This window comes from Eretmochelys imbricata, chromosome 3, assembly GCF_965152235.1.
Source record: "Eretmochelys imbricata isolate rEreImb1 chromosome 3, rEreImb1.hap1, whole genome shotgun sequence".
NCBI lineage: Eukaryota > Metazoa > Chordata > Testudines > Cheloniidae > Eretmochelys > Eretmochelys imbricata.
In genome coordinates, this window is record NC_135574.1 from 39,851,130 (window position 1) to 39,876,363 (window position 25,234).

General features: G+C 42.1%; 1 protein-coding gene across 5 annotated transcripts in view; it reads right to left on the reverse strand.

Annotated features, from left to right (window-relative positions):
• The window catches only part of ERICH1 (glutamate rich 1), a 106,739-nt gene that overhangs the window by 60,272 nt on the left and 21,233 nt on the right, over window positions 1-25,234 (reverse strand). For 4 of the 5 annotated variants that reach the window (XM_077812608.1, XM_077812606.1, XM_077812610.1 and 1 more), the window contains 2 exons: window positions 23,055-23,219; window positions 1,964-2,095 (listed from right to left, as the gene is read on the reverse strand). In XM_077812608.1, coding sequence (XP_077668734.1) covers window positions 1,964-2,095; window positions 23,055-23,219 — 297 coding nt within the window. The remainder of the gene's footprint in view (window positions 1-1,963; window positions 2,096-23,054; window positions 23,220-25,234) is intronic. The other variant, XM_077812609.1, reaches the window with a different exon arrangement.

A 25,234-nucleotide genomic window follows, 5' to 3' on the forward strand; every position in this document is an offset into this window, starting at 1 on the left:
TTCACATCACTGACCAATGAAGCTGTGTTGGCCTGACTTTTGAATGATAGGATCATAGGACTGGAAGGGACCTTGAGAGGTCATCTAGTCCAGTCCTCTGTACTCATGGCAGGACTAAGTATTATCTAGACCATCCCTGACAGGTGTTTGTCTGACCTGCTCTTTAAAATCTCCAATGATGGAGATTCCACAACCTCCCTAGGCAATTTGTCAGGGTTCTTAAGCACTGGAATAGTTAGGAAGTTTTTCCTCACATCCAACCTAAACCTCCATTGCTTCTTGTCCTATCCTCAGACGTTAAGAACAACAATTCTTCTCCCTCCTCCCTGTAACAACCTTTTGTGTGTTTGAAAACTGTTATGTCCCCTCTCTGTCTTCTCTTTTCCAGACTAAAAAAACCCAATTTTTTCAATCTTCCCTCATAGATCACATTTTCTAAATGTTTAATCATTTTTGTTGCTCTTCTTATTTATGTGGATAAATTGGAGAGAGTCCAGCGAAGGGCAACAAAAATGATTAGGGGTCTAGAACACATGACTTATGAGGAGAGGCTGAGGGAGCTGGGATTGTTTAGCCTGCAGAAGAGAAGAATGAGGGGGGATTTGATAGCTGCTTTCAACTACCTGAAAGGGGGTTCCAAAGAGGATGGCTCTAGACTGTTCTCAATGGTAGCAGATAACAGAACGAGGAGTAATGGTCTCAAGTTGCAGTGGGGGAGGTTTAGATTGGATATTAGGAAAAACTTTTTCACTAAGAGAGTGGTGAAACACTGGAATGCATTACCTAGGGAGGTGGTAGAATCTCCTTCCTTAGAGGTTGACAAAGCCCTGGCTGGGATGATTTAACTGGGAATTGGTCCTGCTTCGAGCAGAGGGTTGGACTAGATGACCTTCTGGGGTCCCTTCCAACCCTGATATTCTATGATTCTCTGGTCTTTCTCCAATTTGTCCACATTTTCCTGAAATGTGGCGCCCAGAACTGGTCACAATATTCCAGTTGAGGCCTAATCAGCATGGAGTAGAGCGGAAGAATTACTTCTCATGTCTTGCTTACAACACTCCTGCTAATAGATCCCAAAATGATGTTTGCTTTTTTTGCAACAGTGTTACACTGTTGACTCATATTTAGCTTGTGGTCCACTATGACCCCAAGACCCTTTTCTGCAGTACTCCTTCCTATGCAGCCATTTCCCATTTTGCATGTGTACAACTGATTGTTCCTTCCTAAATGAAGTACTTTGCATTTGTCCTTATTGAATTTCATCCTGTAGACTAAGTCAAAGATACAGTCTGCTTCTCTCTCCCCAGTGTCTCTCTCTCCTTCCCCCCATCCCATTTCCCCAGGCTGCTCTTTTAAATTGCTTTCAAGTTCTTTGTTTCCAGACTCCTGCTTGTAGATCCCATGAGGTTAGAAGCTGGGATTTTCACACACTGCACCTCCACAGGTCAGCCAGAGTCCTGATTCCATATTGGGGGAGATACTAATTCTTTTGAAGTTTATCTCCCTTGTCCATTTGAGTATCAGCAACTGGGTGAGCTTCAGCCATTGCTTGGTTGCTGTGTACATGTGGAGAACTCCAGCAGGAATTAACCCTTAGAGTACATCTTCACTGCACAGCTAACCTGAGCTCTTTCTTCATATGTGGCACCTGAGCTACAAAAGAAGGAGCTAGTCAAATTCTACCCTTAGTTACATCTCTGCAACTTCATTAACATCTGTGGCATTGCAAAGATGTTACTAAGTGCAGAATATGGCCCTTTAATTCTAAAATAGAAAGTCAGCCCATGTGGACACATATCTTAAGAAAAGGCACTTCTTTTTGTTGCAAAACAGCGACACCCACTGGCAGCAAGAGTTAAATACCTGGGTGCTCCAGTTAGGTTTTACTTGATAATTGTGTTGTTAACGTATCTTTCTTAAAGAAAATGTATTATAGAAACTGTCGTTTAGAGCAATTCCTTACCTGCTGCATCATCACTACTCTCTGAGTGTTCAGCATTTGTGGGACTATCTGTTCTTGGATTACCTGGGACGTAGCTATCCGGAGGGAGACTTACTGTGTATAACCTTGGAAGAAGGATTTCATTTTCTCCACCTGTAAGGCAGAAACAAAGTGTCTGTCTATTGATTTTTGCATAGATTTGCTCATACAAGTTTTTCACCTGTGCATAGACACAATGGCAATAGGACATCTAGGAAAACCGATCAAAAAGACCGAGAGCATTTCAAACAAGGAGAATTATTAAGTTATTTTGTAAACAACTGGAATAAACAAACTATGGAGGTTAAATTCTGTAGTTGCTACAGAACAATTAAGGAGGATCCTGAAGTTATTCTGAAATTTGTTGTCCCTATTTTCAGAGCTTTCCTTCTTCTAAGCTTTGGAAGAAGTGTCCCCCAAGTGCCATTTAAGTTATATATTTTTTAAACTGCCTTATTTCCTCCTCCTTTGAATGAAATGAACACTTTTTCTATTAAGTGTTTATTAAAAAATGGATGGGGAGTAATAAATTCCTTCCCATCAGCAGAGACTATAATGAAGCAATAGGAAGAAGTGGGGTTCTACTGCCCCTATTTGGAGAGACTTCTCAGATGCGGCTTTGGCTGTGGCTCTGAAAGGTTCATAGAGAATCTGAAAAGCACCACCTGGCCAGGTCTGAATAGTTCCGTTCACAGTGGCAGTCTGGATGTGGCTCAGCTCTGTGCAGAGTTCTATGAGAGGAGAGTGCCCAGCAAGTCGCTGTTCACCATTTACATATCTTTCACAGGAAAGATTCATTGTGGTGGTGTTGGCAGCACCTCTTAAAGTAGCCATTTTAGAGAATGAAAAGGCTAGCTTTGTTCAGCAGCTCAGAAGAGCAGAGGACTAAAGGGACTTGGAAATGGGTGAGAGTGAGAAGCTGAGGCATATTTGTTCTGGCATAGGAAGATGAGATCCGAGCAAGTTGAGCCAAGAGATATAACCACTACATAGCCATTGAAAAATAACCACACAGATGTGGGTCAGTAACCATACAACTTCCCTGAGCTTCAATTGGAGGAAACCATTCCATTTCAACACACCAAGGGCTAGACTATGGCATTTGTCCAAATGCCAAATTTGGAGTGACTACAGGAGGAATTGTACATAGGGTGGACTATCCTTCCCCGAGGTCCAGGAGGCTTGGGAAGCCTGCACATGTCGCACCATTGTTCTGAATGGTGCAATGTGTTCTCTCTGTAGCCAGCTATCTCTGCAAACTGTGAAGGGCAGAACCATGGCTCTACTTCTCTGTCCTTTTGGGGTGATTTGTGCCCTTAGGGGTAAGAGAAGGATCAGTCCATATGACCCTGAAATGCAGACACTGACAACGTGGTTGTCAGGCGCAGGGGATTTGGGTAAGAGGTACCTCTTCTCCCTGATCCCAGTACTAAACTGCAGCAGCAGTGCTGTCGCTATTGTTATGCAATGATGGTATTTTAGCTATTTGGATATCTAGAAAAGGCACACATTGCTGAGGATGAACTTTTCCAAGATCAAATTGCTTTGACCAGGGATGGACAACCTTAGCCTGAGAAGGAGGCAGAATTTACCAATGTACATTGCCAAAGAGCCACACTAATATGTCAGCAGCTCCCCATCAGCTCCCCGCAACTCCAGTGCCTCCTGCCTGCCGGAAGCCCCACTAATCAGTGTCTCCCGCTTCCTCCCCATGCCTCCAGCAATCAGCTGTTACGCAGTGGGCTGGAGGCTGTGGTGGGGAGGGGAGAAGAGTGAGGACATGGCAGGCTTGGGGGAAGGGCTGGAGTGGGGGCAGGGCCTGGGGCGGGGCAGAGCAGGGGGTTTAGCAGTAAGCACCCCCCACCAAATCACACTGGAAAGTTAGCATCTATAGCTCCAGCCCCGGAGTCAGAGCCTATGCAAGGAGCCGCATATCAACCTATGAAGAGCTGCATGCGGCTCCGGAGCTACAAGTTTGGCCACCCCTGGATTAGGATATCAACCAGGTCAGCTGTTGGTTAGCCTGAAAGGCAAGTACACAGATCGCTGAACCACACAGTTGGTCGTGTCTCATATAAAATACTCTTTAAAAACAATGAAGGAAACTTCAACATAATTTGTGGCGCTACATCTCAGCAATAAGGACATTTCAGAGAGTTCAGGGTTTCAGAAAAGCTGTATCACAATTCCATGCATCATTAGGATGTACCCATTAATTTCTGACAGCGTGTTGGAAAATCATTTGCTTTTTTGAGCAAGCCAGAAAATTTGACAGATGCTGATTAAAATCTTTTCATTTTAAAGGCTAACAAAGGAAAACAAAGAAATAATAAGATAGAAAATATAAACTAATTAATTATACACTCTGGAAAAAACAGCCACCAAAATTAATTTTAAAACTATTCTTCAATAAATTCATTTCATTACGCTGATGCCAAAACCTTGAATGGCCAGTACCTGGGGCTGATTTTTCTTCACCAGTGTTGATTAATGATGAAGTGTTAATCAGTGCTAGAATTAAAAGACAAGGACATCTGAATGTCCGTAAATGTGTTTACTCTATTGAACAATATCAACATTTGCTAATTTTTCAGTGCAATATTCTTGGATACTTTGGATTTGATTCCTACAAAAAAATGTTTACTCAAAACATTAAACACAATTTGCAAGGTCATTTTCAATTTAAATCTTTTGACTCCAGAGTGCCACTATGTAATAAGATTTCAGCACTTATAGTTTGGATAGATATGCAAGAAGAAAGAGAAACATGTCTAATGGTTGAAGAAATTCCATTGAGTTAATTGTGATGACAGCTACTGCCTCATATTGATTTAAAGTAAACTGCAGCACCAATGCTGCAGGAATCTCAAACGTTTCTAGGAAAAGGTGTTTACGCAAAATATGCTTTTTTGTGAAGATGTATCACCAAATTCTCTGCAGGACAGCAATAATTTCTGTGACAAGGTAGACAAGTGATTCATTCAATGGGTAATTTTAAATACTTTGAAAAAAATTACCATATGCTTACTTGAGTTGTGTTTAAATTTGTACTCCTCAATCAAAAGTCTAGGGCAGTGTTTACCAAACTTCAGGGAAAGCCCCTGGCGGGCCCAGACAGTTTGTTTACCTGCTGCATCCGCAGGTTCGGCCGATTGCAGCTCCCACTGGCCGCAGTTAGCTGTGCCCGGCCAATGGGGGCTGCAGGAAGCGGTGCGGGCCGAGGGACGTACTGGCTGCTGCTTCCAGCAGCCTCCATTGGCCGGGCACAGCGAACCACGGCCAGTGGAAGCCGCGATCAGCTGAACCTGCAGACGCGGCAGGTAAACAAACTGGCCGGGCCCACCAGGGGCTTTCCCTGCACAAGCGGCATCCCAAGTTTGGGAAACACTGGTCTAGGGCACAGGTATATAGATCTTTTAACATGCACAGTATTTTAGATCTGGTCTACACTAAAAGTTAGGTCGACCCTGGCTATGTCCCTCAGGGTGTGAAAAATCCATACTCCTGAATGACATAGTTAAGTCAACCTAACCCCTGGTGAGACAAAGCTAGGCTATCAAAGAATTCTTCCATTGACCTAGCTACCACCTCTAGAGAAGGTGGATTACCTACGTTGATGGGAGAGCCCTTCTGTTTGAGTAGGCAATGTCTACACTGAAGCACTACAGTGGTGCAGCTGTCGCTGTGCTGCTGTAGGATTTCAAGTGCAGACAAACCCTCAGTCTTTGCTAACATTGTATAGGTATATCACCCTTGCCCTTCCTATAGTTCCCTAAATCATTCACTACACTCCTAGCATCTGTAGCAACTGAGGCAGAGATCCTACAGACAATAGCCTCATTCAGTGAACAACCCTGATTCCTCAGTGTACACCATCCCTCCCGTTCACAGAATGAAGCAAGGATCCCCTGGAAAAATATAGGCTTTAGTTACATGACCACAGACTGTTCCATAATGCACATGCACAATAGTGCAGAATTCATTTGTTAGACAATGTACAGGATAAAAACTAATTATATATAACACAGCAAAAATTAAGGTTGCAAAGTCAAGCACTCATAAGTAGGGCCCTACCAAATTCACAGCCATGAAAAATGCATCACCTACTGAAATCTGGTCTCCTCCCGTGAAATCTGGTTTTACCCTATACTATACAGATTCACAGGGCGGGAGGTAACTGTGATTCCCCCTCCTGCCCCAACTCCTTTTTGGGTTAGGATCCCTACAATTACAACACCATGAAATTTCAGCTTTAAATAGCTGAAATAATGAAATTTACAATTCTAAAAATCCTATGACCATGAAATTCACCAAAATAGACCGTGAATTTGGTAGGGCCCTACTCATAAGGTAGGAAGTGCTAGAATTAAAGGCTGCACAGGCAGAATTAAAGACTGTAACATCGCAACCTTAATCACATGATTACATACTATTTTTTCCACAACATCAGCATCTCCTTCAATGCGCAGAACTTGCTCTCAGGATCAGTCAGAGTTGTGTGGTAAAGGAGGCTGCTGTCTGAAGCCTCTGCCTCATTTGTTGCAGAAATTGGAAGGTTTGTAGTGAATGAAGCAGAAGACTGCAGAAAGAGAACGGAGGTTAAGGCTGTTGAATACTACCTTGGAGAACTGGCCTCTAACCCTGTCTCTGCCAAAGAACTCCCATCTGATGCTAGTCAAGTCCCATGAACCAAACTTTTCACAGGTGGTCACTAACTGCGTACACCTAATTTTATGCTTGTCCAGCCTGATCGGATCTGATCTGCAGAAGTGCTGAGCACTCACAACTACGTCTGAAGTCAATAGGAGCGGTGCTTTGCAAACATGAAGTGTTATAATGCTAAGTACTCTGAAAAGTCAGGCTGGTCTTAGGCATCTCATCTCAAGGTACCCAAAATCAGTGGACAATTTAGCCTTAATCTCCCTGTGCCTTAGTTCCCCACTTGTAAAATGGGGATAATACTTCATCTCACAGGGATGCGGTGAAGATTAATTAACGTTTGAGAAGCAGTCAGGTATCATATTGATGAGTGCCATAAAATAGCCCATGAGAATATTACTAATTCTGGCTTCATAGCAGGATTTGAATAGTGTGCAGTAAATAAAGCATGAGGTTATGCACTGAACAATGTTCAAAACACAATATTTAATAGCAGCTCATTCAGTGAGCGTTGTCCATTCTGTACACTGAATGAAGCAGAGGTCCTGTGAAACAAAATAGTATGTGGACATAGAATTAAAGACTATCATAATGCATATGCACAAGAGGGTCAAATTCAGGTTGCACAGACAACCTTAATTCTAACATTTCCTAGCCCTTGAGTGCTTGATTTTACAAACTTAATGTTCTTTTAACATAGTTTTTTTGTTTTTGGTTTGGGATGGTTTTTTTGGGAGGTGTGTGTATAATTTCCTAGGTTTTTAAAAAAAGCAAACTGAAAAGACAAATTCCATATGTAGCATCATATTGACACTCACAAGGTTCAAAAGCATATTTCACCTCTTCTAAGGGATAGTGTCCAATTCCTTTCACATTTATGTTAATAGAAAATCATTTCCTTCAACAAAAGGAAAAATCAGGTGTAATGAGATCTGAAACAGAGACGGTCTATAAAATATGTCATGGCCCATTTTTCCCCCCATATATCATTGGGGAGAAATAACAACAGAAAATGTGGAAATGGCAGAGGTGTTTAATGACTTCTTTGTTTCGGTTTTCACCAAGAAGATTGGTGGTGTTTGCACATCTAACTTTGTGACTATCAGTGAAAATGAGGTAGGATCAGAAGAGGCTAAAATAGGGAAAGAACAAGTTAAAATTTACTTAGACAAATTACATGTCTTCAAGTCACCAGGACTTGAAGAAATGCATCCTAGAATACTCAAGGAGATGACTGAGGAGATATCTGAGCCATTAGCCATTATCTTTGAAAAGTCATGGAAGACGGGAGAGATTCCAGAAGCCTGGAAAAGGGCAAATATAGTGGCAATCTATAAAAAGAGAAATAAGGAGAACCCGGGGAATTACAGACCAGTCAGCTTAACTTCTGTACCTGGAAAGATAATGGAGCAAATAATTAAGCAATCAATTTGCAATGACTAGAACAGGGGTTCCCAAACTCGGTTCACGGCTTGTTCAGGGTAAGCCCCTGGTGGGCCGCAAGACGCTTTGTTTACCTGAGCGTCTGCAGGTACGGCCGCTCGCAGCCAATGAGAGCTGCGGGAAGCGGTGAGGGCCAGACTACCGCTTCCTGCAGCTCCCATTGGCTGGGAACTGCGAACCGTGGCCGCTGGGAGCTGTAAGCCACTAGCCATCACCTTCAGCCCCCAACTAAAACCTCTCCAACGCATCATCAAGGATCTACAACCTATCCTGAAGGACGACCCATCACTCTCACAAATCCTGGGAGACAGGCCAGTCCTTGCCTATAGACAGCCCCCCAACCTGAAGCAAATACTCACCAGCAACCACACACCACATAACAAAAACACTAACCCAGGAACCTATCCTTGCAACAAAGCCCGTTGCCAACTGTGTCCACATATCTATTCAGGGGACACACCCATCATAGGGCCTAATCACATCAGCCACACTATCAGAGGCTCGTTCACCTGCTCATCTACCAATGTGATATATGCCATCATGTGCCAGGAATGCCCCTCTGCCATGTACATTGGTCAAACTGGACAGTCTCTACGTAAAAGAATAAATGGACACAAATCAGATGTCAAGAATTATAACATTCATAAACCAATCGAATTATAACATTCATAAACCAATCGGAGAACACTTCAATCTCTCTGGTCACTCGATTACAGACCTAAAAGTCACAATATTACAACAAAAAGACTTCAAAAACAGACTTTAACAAGAGACTGATGAATTGGAATTAATTTGCAAACTGGATACAATTAACTTAGGCTTGAATAGAGACTGGGAGTGGATAGGTCATTACACAAAGTAAAACTATTTCTCCATGTTTATTTTTCCCCCCCAAGCCCACACTGTTCTTCACACATTCTTGTCAACTGCTGGAAATGGCCCACCTTGATTATCACTACAAAAGGTTTTCTTCCCCCCGCTCTCCTGCTGGTAATAACTCATCTTAAGTGATCACTCTCCTTACAGCATGTATGATAACACACATTTTTTCATGTTGTGTTTATATAAATCTCCTCACTGTATTTTCCACTGAATGCATCCGATGAAGTGAGCTGTAGCTCACAAAAGCTTTTGCTCAAATGAATTGGTTAGTCTCTAAGGTTCCACACGTACTCCTTTTCTTTTTTCAGGTAAACAAAGCGTCTTGTGGCCCACCAGAGGCTTACCCTGAACAAGCCGTGAATCAAGTTTGGGAACCCCTGATCTAGAAGATAATAAGGTGGTAAGTGACAGTCAGCATGATTTGTCAAAAACAAATTGTGTCTAACCAACCTGATAGCTTTCTTTGACAGGGTAACAAGCCTTGTGGATGTGGGGGTGGGGGGGAAGTGGTAGATGTGGTAATATCTTGACTTTAGTAAAGCTTTTGATACTGTCTCGCATGACCTTCTCATAAGCAAACTAGGGAAATGCAACCTAGATGGAGCTATTATAAGGTGGGTGCAAAACTGTTTGGAAAACTGTGCCCAGAGAGTAGTTATCAGTGGTTCACAGTCATGCTGGAAGGACATAATGAGTAGGGTCCCGCAGGGATCAGTTCTGGGTCTAGTTCTGTTCAATATCTTCATCAATGATTTAGATAATGGCATAGAGAGTACACTTATAAAGTTTGCGGATGATATCAAGCTGGAACGGGTTGCAAGTGCTTTGGAAGATAGGATTAAAATACAAAATGATCTGGACAAACTGGAGAAATGGTCTGAACTAAATAGGATGAAATTCAATAAGGACAAATGCAAAGTACTCCATTTTGGAAGGAACAATCGGTTGCACACATGCAAAATGGGAAATAACTGCCTAGGAAGGAGTGCTGTGGAAAGGGATTTGGGCGTCATAGTGGACTACAAGCTAAATTTGAGTCAACAGCATAAAGCTGTTGCAAAAAAAGCAAACATCATTCTGAGATGTATTAGCAGGAGTGTTGTAAGCAAGACATGAGAAGTAATTCTTTCGCTCTACTCCATGCTGATTAGGCCTCAACTGGAGTATTATGTCCAGTCTGGGCACCACATTTCAGGAAAATGTGGACAAATTGGAGAAAGACCAGAGAAGAGCAACAAAAATGATTAAAGATCCAGAAAACATGACCTATGAGGGAAGATTGAAAAAAATGGGTTTGTTTAGACTGGAAAAGAGAAGACTGAGAGGACACATGATAACAGTTTTCAAGTACATAAAAGGTTGTTACAGGGAGGAGGGAGAAGAATTGTTCTTCTTAACCATGAGGATAGGAAAAGAAGCAATGGGCTTAAATTGCAGCAAAGGAGGTTTAGGTTAGGAAAAACTTCCTGTAGGGTGGTTAAGCACTGGAATAAATTGCCGAGGGAGGTTGTAGAATCTCCATCATTGAAGATTTTAAAGAGCAAGTCAGACAAACACCTGTCAGGGATGGTCTAGATAATACTTAGTCCTGCCATGAGTGCAGGGGACTGGACTAGATGACCTCTCGAGGTCCCTTCCAGTCCCATGATTCAATGATTTCTTAAATATCTTTTAAAAATGTATTTTCTTATACTAACCAGTGATCTCTTAAATTACTTCTAATATGTTGCCTCTCATTTCAAATAAATTTCTACAAAAAAATTAAATCATGCTCCTAACCTGACTTTTCTTCTATTAAACTGTCGTACTTAACACAAAGCTGGGCATATGATCCTTATATAAAATTGAGTTTAGAGCAAAAGCATATTGTCAACACATGTCTGTTTAGCTATAATAAACTGAAGGGGTCACACAAAGGCCCTAAATTAGTGACCTTTTATTCCTCTTAAGGAATCAAAAGGTATAAGGACATGAAGCAAATTCTACTTCTTCCCACTTCTCCTACATAATTACTTTTACATTTTCAGGCAGGCTTACAAGTAGTCAGAGGAACTCCTCCCTGTCTTCTTACGGAGGAAAAAAAGAACCAGCACTGTCATGTGTCTCTCCTTTCCTCCATTCCATGCATTTGCCTGCAGTAAGTTTGACCAGGACCATTCAGGCCAGGACATCACCATTTAGAAGATCAGCTTAAAGGCATGCTTCTAGGCTACTGAGCTTCCTAACAGACTCCCTATGGATTAATCCAAACTATAAGTTTGAGCAAAAGGATTCATTTAGAACAGTCAACCTTTGAATCTATTAACCTAGATAAGTTTACCTAATGGAAAATTTAAATTTTCAGACTTAAACATTTGGTGTGTTAATGTAAGCACAGAGTACTTGTTTATTTGAAAAAGATAATAATTGGGGGAAAAAAATGCTGCAATCTATACATTTACCTCTTCACTCCTTTAGCATTTAATATGTAGCCTACCACTGAAGGCTATTAGGAAGAGAAAACAGAAATCCACTTTGAATTTTTGGAAGTCCAGAAACCAATTTAAAGAGAAAGCAAAGTCAGTGACATGGCTGCATTTAGCAGGGCTGAATTTGGTTAGAAGGGAGTCACAAAAAAGGAAGAAAATGTGGCTCAATGCATAATTCTCATTCTGAAGTATGAAGATAATTTTTTTACTGTATACTGGAATTTCTACACCCTTTTAACATTGAAACAAGACAGGATTATAGTACATTTTATTGACTATCAGTTTGAAGATACACAAATCATGACTGAGGGGATCCAGCTACAGATCTTCAGCAAATCCAAAGTCTGATCACCTACAATGATAGGCAACATTATTAGGCCATTAACTGAAATTAAGCTATTTTGTAAATACAGTAGCTTAGTCTCCATCAGCTGTTTTATATAAAAGGATAAAAACAAATTATAGAGTTAAGTATCAAGCTATTTATCATGTACTTTATTGTGAATCAATATAGGCTGTGATATATTGGCCAATTTCCTGCAATATCTCTGGAAGATCTTATTGAATTAAATTTAAATAGCTGTGGAGTCATTTGTATTACAAATTTTGCATTTATCTATTATTGTGGGATTTTACATAACTTCTCTAGGGGGGAGAAATGGCCAGTGTATACCTTGGGAAGTGTTCTGAGCTTCAAAAGGAGTATTTTAAACAATGTGCCAGACAAGAAGGAACATGCAGGATAGACAAAATAAAGTTGGTTTCCTAGGAAATACCTAGGGGGAGAGGAATGTAAATTCTCACCATCAGACCCAATCTTTAGAAGCTATGCCCTCAGGAGAGAAGCACTCTCTGGCTGATTACCTACTCAAAGTCTCTGACTATCAAAGTCCTAGACCAGCAGTGGGCAACTGGTTGCCCGTCAGGGTAATCTGCTGGTGGGCCGCCAGGCAGTTTGTTTACATTTGCATGGCCGCCTACAGCTCCCAGTGGCCGCGGTGCACCATTCCTGGCCAATGAGAGCTTCGGGAACCAGTGTGGGCTGCAGGGACATGCTGCGTGCCGCTTCTCACAGCTTCCATTGGCTGGGAACGGCAAACCACAGCCACTGGGGGCTGCGGGCGGCTGTGCAAATGTAAACAAACTGCCTGGCGGCCCGCCACTGAATTACCATGATGGGCTGCGTGCGGCCCGTGGGCCGCAGGTTGCCCACCACTGTCCTAGACTGTATAAAAGAAAGGACAACCTATCCATAGGGGTGCTTGTTCTGAGGTAACAGCTGTTATGAACCTGTAACCACAGGAAAAAATCCTTTGTGGGGTTTGAAGAACTGACTTCTACCAGAGCCTTTGTTGGAGTGAGGGGGTGATCTCTGGTAAGCTTATTAGCATGCAGGTTGGTTCTTTTATTTTTTTAAAATATATTTTCTCGTTAATGCTTTCACCTTAAAAATAAATGTGATTGCTTATAAAGAGCTGTAAGGTAACTTAACTGTGGGCAATTACATTGCTACATAGCTTCTGGAAGAAAACAAAGCGGGCCTGCTTAGGCAGTTTGCCTTGCTGGGGAACTCACAGGGCAGGCAGGGAACTGTGCTGCTTGGAAAAACCCTGGTCAGAAGGGAGAGAGACATGAGTGTCTGTCCAACAGAGGTGATGGCTGAGGAGCTGGGAGCCTACAGTAGGAGCCCTTGCTGGAGGATGGAGGAGGAATATAGGTTGCCATTGCCCTGAACTGTGACATAGGCAATTATATTTTGTGTTCAGCATTATTTTTTCTGTCAGATGTCTACAGATTTCAGACATATTGGGAGAGCACATAGTGATATTTCCAATATGGCTTTATAAGTAAGTTAGCACTTTGCCAAATATTTCAGCCAGAACTGTAGATCTCATTGGTTGAATGTTCCTTCCAAAAGTCTAATAATAGAACCCTCTGTCAATCAATGTAATTTTTATAGAATGCAGCAGCTTCAAATCCAAAAGGCCACGTCTATGCTGCAATTTGTTAATTACCTTCAGTGATTAACTGATTATATCATTACTGAGACTTTTTCCTGGAACATTCACAGGAAAAAAAAAAAAAGTTATCCATAACCCTATACAAAGTACAAGTTTGCTCAAAGATTTAGTTTTTAAACTGAATTTTCTTCTAATATCCTTCCTTACTTTGGATAATTGACAAATAATCAGTATAGCAATTAGTTCCTGTTAAGTGCAACAGTGATAGTAAGACATATTTTGGGAAAACACAATGTATAGTATGCCAAATTCAACACAGATTTACACCTTAAGCAATCCTACTAACTTCAAATAATGGTTTTGTATTGTGGGGGAGGGTAGAGGAGGCAGGCACTTGTGAGAGGACACAATGAGAGGACACAATGTTAAATTTGACCCCAAATGCCATGGTTTTGCCTCTGAAGAGCAGCCACCAGTGGAATGAGCTCTAATTGGACAATTAAGATAACTGACTAGTTTTAAGAAATGGAAATAAAAAGACGCTAACCTAGAAGGCTTTCAATGACTCATCCATCAGATACTCCAACATATCTAATGAAAACAAAGATGACTAGAGGCTAGGCTTCTACCAACTCATCTCCCCAGTCTCTTGAAAAAATGTCCCAGGTGTAAGGTCCAGTTGGTCGGAGAACACTTCAATCTCTCTGGTCACGCAATCACAGACATGAAGGTCGCTATCTTAAAACAAAAAAACTTCAAATCCAGACTCCAGCGAGAAACTGCTGAATTGGAATTCATTTGCAAATTGGATACTATTAATTTAGGCTTAAATAGAGACTGGGAGTGGCTAAATCATTATGCAAGGTAGCCTATTTCCCCTTGTTTTTTCCTACCCGCCCCCAGACGTTCTGATTAAACTTGGATTTAAACTTGGAGAGTGGTCACTTTGGATGAGCTATTACCAGCAGGATAGTGAGTTTGTGTGTGTGTTTTTTGGAGGGGAGTGAGGGGTGAGAGAACCTGGATTTGTGCAGGAAATGGCCCAACTTGATTATCATGCACATTGTGTAGAGAGTTGTCACTTTGGATTGGCTATTACCAGCAGGAGAGTGAGTTTGTGTGTGGGGGGGGTGGAGGGTGAGAAAACCTGGATTTGTGCTGGAAATGGCCCAACTTGATGATCACTTTAGATAAGCTATTACCAGCAGGACAGTGGGGTGGGAGGAGGTATTGTTTTATGATCTCTGTATGTATATAAAGTCTGCTGCAGTTTCCACGGTATGCATCCAATGAAGTGAGCTGTAGCTCACGAAAGCTCATGCTCAAATCAATTGGTTAGTCTCTAAGGTGCCACAAAGTACTCCTTTTCTTTTTGCGAATACAGACTAACACGGCTGTTACTCTGAAACCAGTCAAACAAAGGGCTTTTTTCAGGGAACAAACGAGTTGTTAAAATGAAAGCCTTATTTAATACTTTACATTTCAAATGCTTGAACTGTTTTCCCCTTCTTTTCTCTATCTTTAATAAAACGTTTAAACTATTTTTAATGGTGTGTTTTCTATGGTACTATGCAGGCTGAGGTCTCTGTGTACCGAATCTTGTTTAAAGCTGTTGTTTGACAGTGACAGGGTTCTGTTATCATCTTTAATTTAGATGGAATACATGAGCCCAAAGAATTAACACAACAGGCGGTCAGAGGGCCAGTTATCCTGAAACTGTAACATATTCTGTTACAGAAGAGACAGACTCAAAGGCAGCAAATGTGCAGGTCCTGTTCTGATATTAAGGCTGAAAAGGCTTTTGAAAGCACTGGTATCCCTACATAGCACAATTTTGCATAAGTCAAAATTAAGGAGTGGCCGGGGAGGGGGGGGGGAGGGTTAGAAAAAAATAATCTATTGACACTGAATAAAAGAGGAAGTTACTCACCTTGTGCAGTAACAAGGGTTCTTCGAGATGTGTCTCCCTGTGGATGCTCCACTTCACGTGTCGGAGTGTCCCTGCGCCGCAGATTGGAGATTTTCAGTAGCACTGCTCAGCTGGGACACGTGTGCAGAGTAGTCACCTCGTGGTGCCGTTGGCACCTCATGTAGCACACACATGACCCTGACCCTTTAGTTCCTTCTCTACTGCAGAGCTCGAACGAATTCTGAAGTAGAGGGGAAGAGGGTGGGTAGTGGAGCACTCACAGAGACACACATCTCGAAGAACCCTTGTTACTGCACAAGCTTGAGCAACTTCCTCTTCTTCTTCGAGTAGCGTCCCAGTGTGTGCTCCACTTCAGGTGTCTGTAGAGCAGTGCCCTACTGTGGATGGTAGGAGCTTTGGTGTCATGCGTGTTGTTGCAGAAAGCATGGTAAGGCCTAGTATAGTATCTGACAGAGCACTGAGTGATGGCATCATGTTTTCCAAAGGTGTGCTCTCAGGCCCATGTGGTAGCCCTGCATATATCTATTAGAGGGACATTGTTCAGGAAGGCTATAGATGTGGCCATGTCATGCGTACAGTGGGATCAGATCCCCAGTGGGGGTTCCTTGTTGCGCAGTCAATAGCAAAGTTGGATACATTTAGATAGTCTCTGGTTGATATAGCGTTCAGCCCTTGGAGTGTTCTGTTGTGGAAATAAAGTCTTGGGGATTTCTGGAACGGTTTGGTTCTGTCTAAATAAAATGTTATGGCTCGTCTGACATCGAGTGTGTGTAGAATGGCCTCTTGTGAGTTCCCATGTGGTTTTGGGTAAAATGGTAACTAATTAATTAAACAAATCTAATTATTTCTAGAGAGAAAAAACAAAAAAAGCAGCACTGCCACTAGGCTCCGTCTGCAGCTGAGGACAGTTGAGAAGGAACTGAAGGGTCAGGGTGTGTGCAACCTACATGAGGCACCAATGGCACCGTGAGAGGACTGCCACGCACGTGCACCCTGATTGAGCACTGCTACTGAAAAATCTCTGATCTGTGGCACAGTGACGCACTGACACCTGAAGTGGAGCACCCACAGGGACACTACTCAAAGAAGAAACAGGAGTTCCTCATATAAAAGAATTTATTCAGCCTGTTTCACTCTCGGAAATTCATCATGAATGAAGTTTATACTCTCAAGAGTTTTAATTGTACTTTGGTCAATTATACAGTATTACATGCAGTTCTTGTATGCTACACCGTAAGCTGTTTAATTAAACTTAAATAATATTTGTTATGTTTGCTTCCCTTCCCCATTAGTGCTGCTTCAGACTTGAAAAGACAAAAGAATTCAAGTGACTTGTTTCTGCAGGACCTTAAACCACTTCTGTTCCCTTACTCAGTGGTGAAGAAAAAGAAAAAGCCAAGTGGGATGGTGGGCTTTGCAGAGAAGAGAATAATTGAACACTACAGATCTTGTTCTTAGAGTAATTATTTTTCAGCTTCTTCCTCAGCACAGGTCTGCTGCTCAGCACCTCTCAGAATCAATCGGTACCAAATCCCAAATGAGGCTGTTGTGCAGATCAAGTGAGAAAGTGTAGACAATTGTAAGAGAGAACATGATTCTAAGACGCCCTTAGAAATATGCTGTCAAAAGTGAGCAAGCCTACTTTATAGTCTATCTACTTACTTACAAAGCCCCTCCACCACAGGACTGGAGCTCTAAAGACAAAAACCCCCACCCATCAGGTTCCAGCTTTGCAGATTTCAAGAGAAACCATCTTTCCCAATATTTATCCTTGCTATAGCTAGGTCAGGCCTTAACAAAAGTCAGAAGCCAAGAACATTACTTCCATCAGCCAGGAGGTGTAAAGTTTTAATGCAGTCTATTAAAGTGAGTCTCTCGTGCCCATATGAAACAAGTTTCCTAATAAACTTCATGTTGCCAGGCATTTCTTTGATGTGATACAGGTTTTGCAACATGTTATTTAATATGGCATTTGAAAACACTTTGGGAAGCTTGATGGAGAACAATTCTGTCTTTCTGTCTGTACTTGAAGGGGACTAATATCAGCACGGTTCAGTTTTCCGATCATTTCAGCCTATATGACCGTTGTCAAAGAGTGAAGATTTTACCATGACCAATTTTGAATTTGAAAAAGTTGTACAATGTTCTAGACAGGTAGGGATATAAGCACCTTCAAGACCAAAAGATAGCTACCAAAGGCAAAATACTAGTTTCCTGGGTAGACCTAAGAAATAGGAAAAAATAGAACCCCCTAGAAAGGCAGAGAAGGATACAAGTGTTTCTTAGATTCAGAAGTGAACTTCTAGTTCCAGTGCCAAACAGCTTTCTTTTCCTAAAGGGAATAATGACTAGATTGAGCTTGTGAATGATATCTACTCTCCAAGTCATCCGCCACAAAGGACATGGATTTCTCTGAAGTTCTCAATTATTTTGGGCTTTTTCCTGAGCTTTCGTCCCAGAACTTTTGCAGCAACACATGACTAATACTACGCAGTACTACCAGTTTGTCACTTTTGGGAGAATTAAAACAAATTTTAAATTGTATCCTATTTAAAACCATACATTATGAAAAGTGTTTTTTTAACAGTTAGGCAGGTGCTGCCTGAGTGTTTTTAAAAACTAAAACAGTCTTTTACAATGAGTTCCTATTTTTGCATCTTTCCAAAAATAGGGCTCTTACTGTGCTAGTGTTCTTTGTTTATCTTTATAGTGATAATGCAACAAAACACGAGCACTGATATTTATCCCTATCAGAATTCCAACTATCAAGTCATTATTAAAAAGAAAAGGAGTACTTGTGGCATCTTAGAGACTAACAAATTTATTTGAGCATAAGCTTGAAGTGAGCTACAGCTCACTTCATCAGATGCATTCAGTGGAAAATACAGTGGGGAGATTTATATACACAGAGAAAATGAAACAATGGGTGTTACCATACACACTGTAAGGAGAGTGATCGCTTAAGATGAGCTAATACCAGCAGGAGAACGTCGGGGGGGTGGGGGGGGAATGGGACCTTTTGTAGTGATAATCAAGGTGGGCCATTTCCAGCAGTTGACAAGAACGTGTGAGGAACGGGGGGGGGGGGGGGGGGGGGGGGAGGGGAGGGAGGAATAAACATGGGGAAATAGTTTTACTTTGTGTAATGAGACATCCACTCCCAGTCTCTATTCAAGCCTAAGTTAATTGTATCCAGTTTGCAAATTAATTCCAATTCAGCAGTCTCTCGTTGGAGTCTGTTTTTGAAGTTTTTTTGTTGAAGAATTGTCACTTTTCAAGTGACTTTTCAAAGTAAAACTATTTCCCCATGTTTATTCCTCCCTCCCCTCCCCCTCCCCCCCCCCCCCCCCCCCGTTCCTCACACGTTCTTGTCAACTGCTGGAAATGGCCCACCTTGATTATCACTACAAAAGGTCCCATTCCCCCCCCACCCCCCCGACGTTCTCCTGCTGGTATTAGCTCATCTTAAGCGATCACTCTCCTTACAGTGTGTATGGTAACACCCATTGTTTCATTTTCTCTGTGTATATAAATCTCCCCACTGTATTTTCCACTGAACGCATCCGATGAAGTGAGCTGCAGCTCACAAAAGCTTATGCTCAAATAAATTTGTTCGTCTCTAAGGTGCAACAAGTACTCCTTTTCTTTTTGCAAATACAGACTAACACGGCTGCTACTCTGAAACAAGTCATTATTAGGATTTATTGGTCATAAAGTGGGAAAATATCAATGCTTGCACTCCCAGAAAGGGGGATTGTTGTGTTTTGGGCTTTTTTTCTTGCGCATTTAGGAAACTCTAGTCAGAGAAGTTTATTCATAGGCTTTAGAGAGAAACATTTATTCTACGAGAAGGTAATTTTTAAAAAAAAGAGCCTGTGTTCATGCATGAAGTCTAAAGGAAACACAGCAACAGTCTTCAGAAGAGACAGATTTGTGTCCATGTGAAATTACCTACTATTTTACATAGGAACAAGACATCTTTTTGGAAGGTGTTAGCTTTGAATTGCAGCCTGGTATAAGAAAACGCCTCAGTTCTAATCACAGTTCTGCCATCGACAAAGCGAGATAAATCACTTCTATATGCCTCATGTTTTACCCAGTTGGAGAATGAGGATATTTACTCACAAACATTGTAGGATTCTTTTAAATAGTAGTTAATATCTGTAAAGGACATTGAAGATATAAAGCACACTTTAGTCAGTGACCGTGCCAAATATTATTTGGAAGTTCCTAATCGAGACTAGAAAAAAAAAATTAGGCCGAGATCAACTAACAAATCTGAATGCCTGGGGAGCCATTTCAGTCACCTTTATAGCACTGTTCTCCTCCTCCTCCACACTGCAAGAAGGCCTTGTTGCAGAGACTGAATTCCATGATGCGGGAGGCAGCAGAGATGTGGAAGGCTTTAGGTTGGGGTGGCAAGAGAACAGAATGTTGGAGCAGTGGTGAGGGAGTCTGACTAGTTTGTGTGTGTGTGCATGCGAGAGAGAGAGAATAGAGGGTCAGCAGTAAGCGGCAAACAGTTTCACACATTATAAGGCCAAAAGGGACCATTGTGATCATCCAGTCCAACCTCCTGTATAATATAGGCCATAGGACTTCACTGAATTAATTACTGTTTGAATTAGAGCACATCCTTTACAAAAAAAAAAAATCCAACCCTGATTTAAAGATTTCCACTGATTGAGAATCCACCATACCCTTGTTACATTGTTTCTATGTTTAATTATCGTCACTGTTAAAAGTTTGCACCTTATTTAAGAATATGAGACCGGCCATACTGGGTCGGACCAAAGGTCCATCTAGCCCAGTATCTCGTCTTCCAACAGCAACCAATGCCAGGTGATTCAGAGGGAATGAATAGAACAGATAATCATCAAGTGATCCATCCCATTGCCCATTTCCAGCTTCTGTCAAACAGAGGACACCATACCTGCTCATCTTGGCTAATATTAATTTCTAGTCTGAATTTGTCCAACTTCAACTTCCAGTCACTGGATCTTGTTATACATTTGTCTGCTAGCCCTCTGTTATCTAATATTTTCGCCCATATAGGTACTTACAGACACTGTTCAAGTCACCCCTTAACTTTCTCTTTGTTAAGGTAAGTAGATTATGCCTTATAATGAGAGACTTGAGGAGCTTGTTTTCCAATCCACCTCACGGCCCTTTGAGCCCTCTCCAACTCATCCATATCCTTGAATTGCAGACACCAGAACTGGATTTCCAGGAGCAGTTGCTAAGGGAGCTAATATAGACCTCCTATTCATACATGATTCCCCTGCTTATACATCTGTACACTACCAATCTCACTCACTTGGGAATTAGCCACACCCAAATTATACTTTAGATAAAAATTGGAGCCTGGAGGGAAAGGCTAAACAACCACAAACTCACAAAGGAAAAAAAACTTCCAGATAGGGCTTTCTACCCAGCCACTACTTCAGTCCTAGGACTTCCCATCCAGTCTGTCTTCCGCAGGGCCACAGCAGTAGATGGTTCTTTCCTGCAGCTTCTCTGTATTACTCCCTCCATCCCCCCACAACTCTTTATAGCCAACAGCTGTCCCCTTCTCAGCCTCATCTGATTAATCTTCATCCAGTGTTGAGAAAAAAAGAAAGTTACATCAATTATGTTGTGGGGGACTGTCCAGCAAGTGTATTCAGAAGTGAAGAATAATTCTTTAATGTTTATGATGAAAAAAACACAACAAGACCTTATTTAACTAGGAAATTGAAAGAACTAGCAGGAGTCTCATTCAGCGTGGGCCCATATGCAATTTTCATACATCCTTGGAGAACTTTCTACCTTATTGTAATTGTATGCAGCAACTACCGTCACTGCAATTCATTATCAGTTAGTATATGCAATGTCCTAAAACAGCATAGTTGGATGACCACTAGTTCATGAGTTATTGCAACATACCCACATTACCCCACATATACTTTATTAATGGTCATATGCAAGTTACATTTATGTTAAAAAACAGCTTGCTAGTGAGGAAGACAGTCACCACTATTACAATAAAAGATACTCTCTTAGAGGCAAAAGTGTATATAGAACTACTAAAAATACAGGATAACAGTACAACATGTTTGGGGTACATTTTACCCACATACTTTTTGATAGAGGAAAAATATGTTTGTCACACTAAATTGAAACTTTTTTTTTTTTGCTGAATTTGTCACTTAAGCACAAGTACACATGTCCAAAGAACAGCATAGTTGGAAGACCACTAGTTCATGAGTTAACACTACATGCTCGTGGAGTACAGCATAACCCTCATTCATGTTCACGGGGTAAATAAACAGGGCTGGCTGCCCCCAGGCCTCCAGCCTTTGAAGGGGAAGGCCACCCTGTTACAACATCGAAGGATCACAGCCTTTTTAGCCACAGTGTTGCACTGGAAACTCATGATTATCCACCATGACTGGCAGAGAGAGGGGAGTTGAGGCGATGACAGCAAAAGCAGTGGAAGGGGAGAACTGGGCTGTGGTAAGTGTGGGTTCTGAATAATTATTCTAAAACATAACTGACACTGAGTTTAGGCTGAAGAGTGGCACCTAGTAGCATTCCAGAATGAGGAGAGTGGCTAACCAAGGAAATACAAAGTTGAGGTACATGTCTTCCCGGTGTGGACAGGCAGGCTGGTCAGGAGTGGAGATTAAGTGGGTGAGCCTAGCTAGAGCAATGATTACCCTGGATGCATGTTAATCCCTTCACTGCCTCTGCCACCACCACCTCCTCTCTCCGCCAGTCCAGCACAGTCCTCTCTCTATGGGAAGCAGCTCAATGTACAGCTCAGCTTATGTAGCAAAGAAAAGTGCTGCCTATGATTTGTTTGCACCAGCAATGGGCACCAAACAGCAATGGACAACTTTGCTTCTAGAGTATAATGATTTGCAAGACAGGAAGGGGAGGGTTAGCTGGAAATATGGGGAAGGTTCTGTGTAGAGAAGGACACACACACTGTTCTCTCACATGCTTAACCAAAACAGAAAGTCTATCAGCATTCCGTAACAGTCAATGCGCAGTTTCTCTCCCTGTCCTGTCAGCCACTCCACACTCCTAACATTTCAAAGTACAAACCATTACATTATAACAAAACATACTGCGGGGTAAACTACAGACCACTTAGGAATCACATTGCATCTTTGGCCTTTAGCGGGTCACAGTAGCATCTTTACCGTACACCTCTGTAATAACTACAGCTGTCCAAATAAAGAACTCCTACAAAGAGCATTTTTATGTTTAAAAAAAAGTTAGGAAATTCGCTAACAAAATATCCTTTTCTTAGTGCAGAGTTAAGGTTGCCTGGTAGAATCATGTGCCTTTCCAGAATTTCAAGTTCAACAAAACTCAGAATTCTGAAAACCAGGATGTACAAAAATCAAGGTTGCTCTGGTGCATACCTTAACTCTCAGACTTCTGAGTCTTGCTGAACTTGACATTCTGGAAGGACACACGATACCACCAGGCAACTCTAACTTTGCATTAACAAAGGATTTTTTGTCAGTGAAAAATTTAGTTTGATCAAGATGCCGAATGGTATGCACTGCAGGGAACTTGATGGGTAAACCCAAAAGTAATTTTGCGTTTAAAATTTGGGGCTCAGTGCATACATAGGACAAGGCTCTGCACTATGCGTTCATATATAACTTTTTTCTCTTTAAAAACAATGACCAAAACCCAAGTATTTTCACATTGCAGTAATTAGCAGATTACATTACCTGCCGAACTGGCACAGTTTGATGAAGCCTGAGTATTCTCAGAATCCTTCTGCTGTGGTTTTGATGTGGGATTTTTTAGTACCATCTCTTCTCCACTTGGAACAGGCACATGAGAAGTGGAGGGAGTAGCAGCGAAGAGCCTCTTCAGTACTTTCCCTATGAACACTATGGGATAATAAAAATAATTGTAATAAATAAAAGTAGAAACATCTTTACAATAGACGTAAATCACTGTATTCTGAGATCCTTTTTTTAACCCTCTAGTCAATTAAGAGTTGCTTCCCTTTCCTCCAGCTGTAAGTGCAAGCTGCCATCTGCACGTAAATCCCCCATCCTCAAGGGTCATCAGTGAAATTTTGAACCTGGAATAGCCAGCATTCCCCCTGGCTATTCCGAGCTAAAGGAGTAAATGTTAGCTCGCGGCAGCAATTGTACGCTGCAATCCTCTGCAGCCAGGACAGGACATTTTACAAGAATGCTACACAAGCATCTTAAGACTGCTTAAAGTGTCTTGTTGGCACTGGGAGAATAACATGAGGGGGAAAGGAGTCCAGGAGAGCTGGCTGTATTTTCAAGAATCCTTATTGAAGTTACAGGGACAAACCATCCCGATGTGTAGAAAGAATAGTAAATATAGCAGGCGACCTGCTTGGCTTAACAGTGAAATCCTTGCTGATCTTAAATACAAAAAAGAAGCTTACAAGAAGTGGAAGATTGGACAAATGACTAGGGATGAGTATAAAAATATTGCTCGGGCATGCAGGAGTGAAATCAGGAAGGCCAAATCACACCTGGAGTTGCAGCTAGCAAGAGATGTTAAGAGTAACAAGAAGGGTTTCTTCAGGTATGTTAGCAAGAAGAAGAAAGTCAAGGAAAATGTGGCCCCTTACTGAATGAGGGAGGCAACCTAGTGACTGAGGATGTGGAAAAAGCTAACGTACTCAATGCTTTTTTTGCCACTGTCTTCACGAACAAGGTCAGCTCCCAGACTACTGCACTGGGCAGCACAGCATGGGGAGAAGGTGACCAGCCCCTATGGAGAAAAAAGTGGTTCGGGACTATTTAGAAAAGCTGGATGTGCACAAGTCCATGGGGCCGGATGCGCTGCATCTCAGAGTGCTAAAGGAGTTGGCGGATGTGATAGCAGAGCCATTGGCCATTATCTTTGAAAACTCATGGCGATCAGGGGAGGTCCCAGACAACTGGAAAAAGGTTAATGTACCACCCATCTTTAAAAAAGGGAAGAAGGAGGATCCTGGGAACTACAGGCCAGTCAGCCTCACCTTAGTCTCTGCAAAAATTATGGAGCAGATCCTCAAGGATCAATTCTGAAGCACTTAGAGGAGAGAAAAGTAATCAGGAACAGTCAGCATGGATTCACCAAGGGCAAGTCATGCCTGACTAATCTAATTGCCTTCTATGACGAGACAACTGGTTCTGTGGATGAAGGGAAAGCAGTGGACGTGTTGTTCCTTGACTTTAGCAAAGCTTTTGACACCGTCTCCCACAGTATTCTTGCCAGCAAGTTAAAGAAGTATGGGCTGGATGAATGGACGATAAGATGGATAGAAAGCTGGCTAGATTGTCGGGCTCAACAGGTAGTGATCAATGGCTCCGTGTCTAGTTGGCAGCCGGTATCAAGCGGAGTGCCCCAAGGGTCGGTCCTGGGGCCGGTTTTGTTCAATATCTTCATAAATTATCTGGAGGATGATGTGGACTGCACCCTCAGCAACTTTCCAGATGACACTAAACTGGGAGGAGAGGTAGATACGCTGTAGGGTAGGGATAGGATACTGAGGGACCTAGACAAATTGGAGGATTGGGCCAAAAGAAATCTGGTGAGGTTCAACAAGGACAAGTGCAGAGTCCTGCACTTAGGACAGAAGAATCCAATGCACCGCTACAGACTAGGGACCAAATGGCTCGGCAGCAGTTCTGCAGAAAAGGACCTAGGGGTTACAGTGGACAAGAAGCTAGATACGAGTCAACAGTGTGCCCTTGTTGCCAAGAAGGCCAATGGCATTTTGGGATGTATAAGTAGGGGCATTGCCAGCAGATCGAGGGATGTGATTGTTCCCCTCTATTCGACACTGGTAAGGCCTCATCTGAAGTACTGTGTCCAGTTTTGGGCCCCGCACTACAAGAAGGATGTGGAAAAATTGGAAAGAGTCCAGTGGAGG